Source organism: Capsicum annuum, chromosome 9 (assembly GCF_002878395.1).
Source record: "Capsicum annuum cultivar UCD-10X-F1 chromosome 9, UCD10Xv1.1, whole genome shotgun sequence".
In the NCBI taxonomy this organism is placed as follows: domain Eukaryota; kingdom Viridiplantae; phylum Streptophyta; class Magnoliopsida; order Solanales; family Solanaceae; genus Capsicum; species Capsicum annuum.
The window spans coordinates 87,977,974-87,986,984 of NC_061119.1; the positions used below are offsets into that span (position 1 = coordinate 87,977,974).

At 39.1% G+C, this 9,011-nt stretch overlaps 1 protein-coding gene across 5 annotated transcripts; it reads left to right on the forward strand.

The window, feature by feature from the left end:
• Positions 1-252: 252 nt before the first annotated feature.
• LOC107842644 (serine/arginine repetitive matrix protein 1) lies at positions 253-8,494 on the forward strand. 5 transcript variants are annotated; one of them, XR_007044903.1, is made up of 16 exons: positions 253-444; positions 545-634; positions 949-1,071; positions 1,223-1,390; positions 1,471-1,557; positions 1,698-1,825; positions 3,463-3,507; positions 3,582-3,632; positions 3,744-4,472; positions 5,202-5,465; positions 5,556-5,693; positions 5,803-5,961; positions 6,092-6,542; positions 6,920-6,997; positions 7,313-7,384; positions 7,517-8,494. XR_007044903.1 is itself a non-coding variant. In XM_047396886.1 (14 exons), the coding sequence occupies exons 3-14, from the start codon at positions 828-830 to the stop codon at positions 6,771-6,773; spliced, it is 2,607 nt and encodes an 868-aa protein (XP_047252842.1). In that variant the 5' UTR covers positions 419-444; positions 545-634; positions 790-827; the 3' UTR covers positions 6,774-6,947. The 5 variants fall into 5 exon arrangements, 3 of the variants coding, with proteins under 3 accessions (XP_047252841.1, XP_047252842.1, XP_047252843.1); XR_007044902.1 differs by having other exon boundaries at positions 7,474-7,737; XM_047396886.1 differs by lacking the exons at positions 7,313-7,384; positions 7,517-8,494 and adding an exon at positions 790-860 and having other exon boundaries at positions 419-444; positions 6,092-6,947.
• Positions 8,495-9,011: the final 517 nt, after the last annotated feature.

The window sequence follows — 9,011 nt, forward strand, 5'->3', positions numbered from 1 at the left end:
CTAAACAGCTATAGTGTCGTTGGGCCTCAATGATCCAATTGGAACCTGGGGTCTAACGCCTAAATGACAATTATTTTTTTAATATTATTGAGCCGGGCCGGGCCGAGTAACGAATGATCTGATCCAAGTTTGGAACTTGACCGGTCCATCAGGCCAACGTAGGCGGTCCAGCCCGAGACAACAGTAGCCCCAAGGCCAATCATGCCGGGCCTCTAAAACTGGCTGAGCTTACCGAGCCAGAACGGGCTAGCCCGGCCCAATTGATAGTGTGGGTGGAAGGGCAGTGGGCGCTTGATGTGTCCTAAAAAACATAGCACCTGATCCTTCCAAATCAAAACTAAGCCTTTCTCTTCCAATCAAAACTAACACAATAGAAAGAATATCTGTTCCTCACTTGATTCGTCTCTCAGGAAACCCTAAAACATGTCCGGCGGTTTTTTCCGGGTAAGTTTTTCCTCTTGATTCTCAACTTCTTTTTAGATCCAAGGTGTTATGGGCTAATGAATTATAGATAGATTGAAGTGTTATTGTTTCTTTTGATTAGGGCACTTCTGCCGAGCAGGACACTCGGTTCTCTAATAAGCAAGCTAAGCTGTTGAAATCTCAGAAGTTCGCTCCTGAATTGGAAAATCTGGTTCGTTCGTTTCAATTGAATTGATATACGTGTAATCTGCATTTTTTTACATTTGTTAGTGATGTTTAATCTCGAGTGAGTTCGCTTAGGCTAGGAATAGTTTCTCTTTCTGATTTTTTGTTTTGTTTTGATTGATGTGCGAATTATGTATTTAGGTGGACATGTGGAATGGTAAGATGGGTGTGACGACTCCATGGAATGCAAACATGACTTTCTTCATTCTATTGTTAGTTTTGTTTTGAATTTTCTGGGCCCTAGGATACAAATACCAATCATAAGGTTGGTATACCTATTTGATTATATGAATGTGATAGGTGGACATGACAAAGGTGAAGATGGATGTAATGAAACCATGGATTGCTAAGCGAGTTACCGAGCTTATCGGTTTTGAAGATGAAGTGCTTATCAATTTCATTTATAGTCTTCTTGAACGAAAGGTAGATGTAGACATTGTTTACTTTTTTTTGTTTCATTTGATAAAGTTATGGCTAATGTTCCAATGTTATTAGTAATCAGCACCCAAATTTTACTTATCAACTATTTAAATAAAAAGGAGTAAGTTAAACTGGTGCAGCTAATGGATTTCAGGTTGTTAATGGCAAGGAGGTTCAAATTTCACTTACAGGATTCATGGAAAGAAACACTGGCAAATTTATGAAAGAGCTTTGGGTGCTACTACTTAGTGCACAGAACAATGCGAGCGGTGTTCCTCAGCAGTTCCTAGAAGCCAAAGAAGAGGAAATGATGAAGAAGAAGGTGTTTCTTGGAGTTTTTCGCTTTGGCAGTGTTCTTTAAGTACGTCTTGTTGATAATCTTTTGTCATCCTTTTGTTCTAGGCTGAGATGGATCGGATTGCTAACGAGATTCAGAAGAAAAAGGAGAGAGAGAATAGGGAGCTGGATCAAGAGAAAAGGAAGAAAATGGTAACTAAAATAGTTTCCATGAAAGAGTGTTGTTTTTTATCTAAAGATGTGGTTTCTTTGTTAATTTTTTTTTTATTTTGTGGTATCAGTCTGCTTTTGCAATTATTTGGGTTCATATACCTTACATAACTCTACTGTAGGACGATTATGGCAGCAATTCGAGAGAGAAAAATGCTGAACGAGAGCCAACTCCAAAACATCAGGTTCTGGTGCGCTTGATTGATGATTTAGACCCTGTTGAGAGAAATGGATCAAGAATAAGAAACAGGTCAGGATTTTAATTAGTTCTCTTTTTGAAATAAAATTAGTTATTGAAGTGGAGCCTTGGGATTAGCCACTGAGACCATGGACACACATAATCAAGAGGTTAAGGGACGCAGACACAGAAGTATGATTGTGCAACCGAGGCTGGTTGGCAGTTGAGAGGTTTTCGTGTCCAGAGCACTTAAATTTCATTTTATAAACTAGAAGTGAACATAAAATTCATTTTTCAAGGTTGATAAATTTTTTATTGCATATGCTTATAGGCGACACTGTAGACCAGTGAAGAACTAGATAGCAAACAGGGTGATGATTAAAATTGTTCAAAGTGAAGAAAAAGAAGAGCATACTAAGAACGGGTCACCAAAAAGTAAGAAGAGGAATTCCTTTTATCAGGTCTTTAGTGAGTGAGACCGAAAGTACGCTACCCCCGCCCAAATGAAAAAGGGGAAGCAAGCCTTTGACTTTACTAATTAACTTATCTCTGTCTTACAACTTTCTTATAGTACTCTCTCTCATTGCCAAGATCTATATCTGCATATTTGGCTGGTCACTGTTAGTTTCAATTCTCAGTCTGTAGGAGACACAAAAAAGTATGGGCAAAGAATGAAGCAGTTTTTCTTGCTCACTCAAATGGTGATGATCATCTGCAGTTAACACCATTCACACAGTAATTTGTAGATTCTATTTACCTAAGGTCCTTCCTATTGATTAGATAAGAGATAAGACTTTAAGTTCCAAGGAATTAAATAGCTCACTATGTGCACCTTGCTGCATAAATGCAGCTGTCAAGATTGACTTCTGAATAAGTAAAGGCTCACAACTGGTGAGTCATATTGGAAAGGGAGTTGCCAAAAAGTGGGGGTGGAAGGCTACCCTATTTACTTGAGTGAGATGGAGTAGAGTGCAACTCTTTGTAGGGGATGCAATCCCGAGTTCCATGTGGCAATGCTAAAAGCACATCCTTTACAATGCTGAAGTGCAAAAGCATCCATGCTAATAATGATAGTTTTTACCCTTGATCTGCATGGATCAATGGCTCTACTATCAAGTGAAACATTTCTAGTGTCAGTTGAGGGCATTTTACGTATCTATACAATGGTGAATGGACTGAAGTGTTTGAATTATATGAAACAGAAAGGGCATAAAAATAGGAACATGGAGTATTAATGAAGTTTCTATTCATATAAAAGTTAATGCTGATAAATATGAAGAAACAAATATTATTTTTACATGGTCTAGGGGAGGTTGAGGTATAAAGGCATTGTTGTTGGATGGAGCGAAGTTAGAAGCAAATGAGGGAGGGATGTGGTCTTTCTTATTTAGAGTCTGCAAGGGAGGGGTTCCTCTTTGTTGTACTTTTTATCAGCACAGTTTATCTGCTCACTTCCCCTCTATTGCTTATAAAACATTAGGGGCATTTTTTTCACTCTATGCTAATAGTGTGGCTTGACCTTCTCTTACTCTGAAAATGAACCAGCCACACCCTCTAAGAGAACTTGATTGATTTTTTGTCTCTGAGTTACCAATACCAGATAACCTTCTTTAAGACTTAACCTTTGTATGTTATCACTCTTGGAAAACATAATTATATTACTTGTCTGCGAGGTTCATTTCATCCTCCATATCCTCTGTGTTCTGCAGGGTCTCTAAGTCCCCACGTTCAATAGATCATTCACCCTCCCCCAGGTATAAATTTTTGTATTTGTTGTGGCTTCCTACCCATAGAATAGCGTTCATTGAATTCTTTGGGTATTGTGCAGGAGATCAAGGTCAATCAGCAAGTCATTCTCTAGTTCGAGGAGTTACTCTAGGTATGATCTCCATTTAGGTCCCTTTTTTTTTAAATTGTCTCCTTTTTTTCTAAATTGATTATGTGCTTTCTATTTTACTTGATGATTGCTAATAATTGGCATCTTTTAAAGTGAAAGGCACAGGACACGAAGTACATCTCGATCTCCTGGAGAAAGGAGAGGTCACTCTCTTTCATCTGAAAGGGTATATCCCGCTCCACCAAGGTGTTCTGTTTCACCTTGTAGGATACATTCACCTCGACGATCCCTTTCTCCACCTAGGCACAGACAGAGTTCAACCTCTCGATTACGTCGAAGGTCACCGTCTCCTGTGCGATACCGAAGACGCTCTCCATTCAGACGTAGATCGAGGTCTCCACGTCGACGTAAATCAAGGTCTCCACTTCGACGTAGATCAAGGTCTCCTCTTCGACACAGATCGAGGTCTCCTCTTCGACGTAGATCGAGGTCTCCCATTCGGCGTAGATCACGATCCCCTATGTGGTGTAGGTCAAGGTCTCCAAGTAGACTCTCACCAATGCGATACAGATCAAAGTCACCTATTAGATGTCAATCACCACTCCGACATAGAGCACCATCTCCAACGCGACATAGGTCCCCTTCTCTAACAAGTCTGGGGTATCACCGATCTCCTTTGAGTCCTCGGCGAAGTTCTCCATTTCTAGCTAAGCGAAAGTCCTCCATTTCTGTTAGGAAGAGATCCTTAACCCCTGTGAGGTCTCTTTTTCCTCAAGAATTAGTTTTGCCCTCACCCATTTTCTGTAGGTCTCCTTCACCAATCAGAAAGAGAATATTGAAGAATGAAAGATCACCAGTTCGTTCTCATCGGGGAAGGATAAGGTAGTGACACATATCAATCCTCATCTTTCTTATAGATTTTTTGTGATGCTTCTTGTTGTGCTAGCTAGCCCACTGTTGTTTGCTGCCTTGTATGCTTGAGCTTGTCTTGTGTTGTCTCTGATCATTGAAAATATTGGATTTGCCTCGTAGATAGAGTGCATACATATTTGACGCATGGAGTTCCTATATCTTGCTATCCTTGTTAGTCCCTGATCATTGAAAATACTGAAATTTTTTGCCTCATAGATAACGGAACTTACCTAAATATACATGTTTAGAAAATATTTACCATTTATAGCTATATAATATTAATACATGTATAATTCGCTTTTAATACAGTGTAGAGTTTTTACCAAAACAAGCATAATGCATTTAAAACACTTATAATACATCTATATTGCATGCATAGTTCACTTTTAGTACATAGTGTAACACATTTTTTTTGCATGCATAATTCGTTTTTAATATGTAGTGCATATTTTTAACCAAAACAAGTATAATACATTTTAATACACTTCTAGTACATCTATATTGCATATACAATTGTTATAGATGGTAAATATGTTCTACATATGGTATATTTAGGTAATAAATAAAAAGTATATTTAGAAGCAGTAAATATTTTATAAAAAGTACTCAGATAGGTAATTTTTCCTAGATAGAGTGCATAAATATTTGATACATGGAGTTCCTTATCTTGCTATGCTTGATACTAATACACCATTTTAGGGGCCGCGACAAATACTCCCCTGTTCAACATGCTTCTCCAGTAAAAACTGAGGCCCATAAAGGATCCAGATCTTTGGAACGTAGACGTCCTATTTCTCCTAGGTCACTGCAGAATATATATGACCGTAAGGATTCACGGGAAAAAGAGCTGCTTTTGCCTCAGCTGAGCTGGTCACCATCTGTTCCAGAACCTCCACATCGCTCCAGATCTGACTCAGAATCTCCACCAACCAAAAGGGAAAGGAATCCTAGTGAAGATAGAGGGTATATGATTTCGTTAGTAATACTCCAGTTTTGCTGGGGCTTTCATGAATTTGTTCTTTGAATCTTAATTTGTTAATTTCGTTACTTTAGGCCAAGGAGCACTTCAAACCGGAGGGAGAGAAAGATGATGGACACTGACAGCCCTAGTCCAAGTAAATTGAGAGAGTGCAGAGTTAGTTCTGACATTTCTGAGAAAATTGCAGCTGAGAAAGAAATGAACCGTTCAAGGTTAGCGATGAGTAATGCGTCATTGAGAATCTAAGAAGTTATCTTGTTCAATGTATTTTTGAGTAAAATATTCGTTTTTCCTTTTTTGTGCTGGATTGCTGTGGTTCAGGGAGGCTTTTGAGCATAGACCTAGGTCTTCAAGAAAAATTCTCACAACACACGATCCATATAAAGATCTTGGAAAGGGGTGGGATGAGAGAGAATGTTCTGAAATTCATAGCCATTCAGATCACCTGGATTCGAGAAAGCTAAATGAAGTGATTAACAGGTTTGTTTACAATTGCCTTTCTGCATTTTGGCAGCTTTAAATGAATAGTCCTGCATGCTTTATTTGTAGGGCTAGTAAAAGATGATTAGTTTGTATTCTGACATAATGCTTGTGTATATTTGCACCTCAGAGAAATATTGACAGGAAGGATGGAGCACACAAAGGAACTGGATCAACAAAAGTCACCATCAGCTCATAGACACTCTCCTTCAATTAAGAGGTTAAAGGAATCATATGATGGGGAGAGTTTCAAAACAGATAAGGAAAACCTGTCTCACACAAATGATAAGGGCAAAGAGCTACATGTTGAGTTAGAAGCCCCCCTCACTTCATCAAGGAAAGTTGAGCAGAATGATCTAAGTAGTAACAAGGGTTCTGGTTTCGAGGAAAGTGAAAAGCGTAGAACTAAAGATAAGGAAAAAAGAAAGCATAAGAGGTCTGACAGATATGACTCAACGTCAGATGATAGTTTTGATTCTTATGTTGAGGATAGGAAGGAGGCTAAAAGGAGGAGGAAAGAGGAGAGAAAATTGAAGAAAGAGGAGAAGCGTCGCCGGCGGGAGGAGAGGCGGCGCAGAAAGGTAGAAAGACGTTCCCAGAAACTAAAAACAAAGTCAGCTAATATCAGATCTTTGCCATCAGATACAGAGAGGAATCCTGATAGTCGTTCTTCTTCTGATGGACATCTGAGGAAGGAGGATCGACATGAGCATGAGATCGAGGAGTCAGAGTCCTTGCAGAAAAGACTTGAGATTGAGCTGCGGGAGAAGGCCCTTCAATCTCTTAGAGCAAAAAGGGGCATCAGTCATTAAGATTCTTGCTTCTTTTGGACATTATTAAGCCGTTATTCTTGTCCTAATAGTCCTTTTCTTTCAGCTTGCTTTATCAATCTAGAACTAAATGTTTATTGTGGTTGTGTTTATGGATATTTAATGTAGTCTATCTTTACCTCTGGCAGCTGAATTGCATAAAAGAGGGTTTCCTGAGCTAGTGTCTTGAACTCAACTTTATGCTGACCTACCTGCTAAACCTTCTGGTAATAATTGTCTTCCCTTTCTTGGGAATGTGTTCGTTTTCCTAATCCACTGGAAATTTTCTTTTGGTGACTCAGTATTGTCTTGATAGGGGTTCATATTTTTTGGTCCTTGATGAATATACGAGATTGTTATTTTTATTTAGACTGTTTTGCTTGAAAGACGAATTTAAGTGATGTTACACTTAGAAGAAGTACCAGGTTTAGTGCATTAACCGATCCAATTATTTATATTTTTCTTATTACCTTATCATGAAGGTTTCCGAAGTTTCCCTTCTATGATGTTGTTTCTAAGTTGGCTTTCTGGTTAATTGATAGATCATTACCTTGTCTACTAGATGACCTCGTTGAGCAGACCCGTGCAGCTCCATATGTGGATCTCCAATACAGGTGATGTGTTACCATCCTAAATTGGCTGCCTTAGATAGTAGAGTGCCTAAGGGCTGGAGCATTTACCCTTAAATGTAAATCTTATTTAGGTCTCATGGTGTTGCTTGCTGATTTACTTTCTGTGGCTGGCAGCTTGAATTCCTCTCCAGAATGTGATTAGCCTTTTCATGGTGATCTGAGTTCCTGTTCATTTTTATCAGTGTTTGTATCAGCAGTTAAGACAATACTGGTGCAGTATACTCTACTTGAAATCCATGTAGAGCTGTAGAAGTGAACCTTTGTCCCCCCACCCCACTTTAGAACCTTCTAGATACTGTCTTCATGCTTTTTGATTGTTCCTAGGTTTAGTTTGATATGTTGTGTCAAATCTTTTAATCCTGCCCAGCTGGTTTTTATCAAACTATTCCATGCATGTAGGTGTGTGCTTATGTATATCAGGATAACTTGCATTGATTATACCATATGGGATGAGTTCAATATGGATATCACTTCTATCTGAGGGGCAACCTTTCCTTTACCTCCTCGAAGAAGCTAAATTCTTTGATATCATAAACATAAGCATAAAGGTTTCTCAAGGATTCTAGAGGAATGGAAGGGTGTAAGGAAGATAACAAGTGAAAGACTTCTTATGCTTTAATGGACAAATGAGGATGAGAGATAATCCGGGGAAGCAGTGGGAGAACAACTAGATCTTTTGTTTTTATCCCAGGTGCAACCTTCCCTTCACCTCCCATATCTATTTGGAAGAAGCTTAATTGTTTAGTATCATAAACATAAGCATAAAGGTTTTGTCAAGGATTCTAGATTGGAAGGGATATGCAAAAGGAAGGTAAGGTATCTCAAGGATTCTAGAGTGGGAGGGGCATGTAAAGGAAGGTAAGACTTTTTATGCTTTGATGAACAATGGGGGATAGAGATAATCTTTAGCCAAGGGGGAGGCAAAAGGAGGATTACCTGCATCTTTTGTTTTTATTCAGACAATGTACTATGAAAACCTTTTGGATGTCCAGCAAGAGACATGATATTAGCTGTTAGATTATTATTCCATGGTTGTAATTGCATAGATACTTGTTTCTTACTTCCATCAGGGGCAGGGAGTCATTTTCTTCATTTTAACTAATTTTGTTAGGGAATGTTTTCAATTTTTTTTTTTTTCTTTTTGACTTGCACCGGGTGTCCGAGACTCTTCAAGTCCCGACTAATCCCGGGGGTGCACAGGCCCTCGGCAAGGAGTTTCCCGCAAATGTACCACGGGTAATTCAGGGTTTCACCCAGTCCGATGGCCTTCAGAAATTGTTTGCACCCAGTGGGTATCGAACTTGAGACCTTGAAAGGGAGCACCCCAAAGCTCAAGCCAATTACCACCAGGCCAACCCTTGAGGGTTAAATGTTTTCAAAAAATTTTAACCAGCTGAACATGGGAAATTGGGGAAATTCCATAGTGAACACACCCTTAGTGGCTCTTAGCTATAAGGTCAAAACAGAGATCGATTGAACAGTTTCTTCCCAATGTGGATCACCAGCCCCGAAGTCATTGTTTAATCCATTCCTTTCTACTCATCCACCCCATGGTCAAAACTTTTCGAATTTTGTTGTTTTCATCTTTTTTACGCTTCGCACTAGAAAA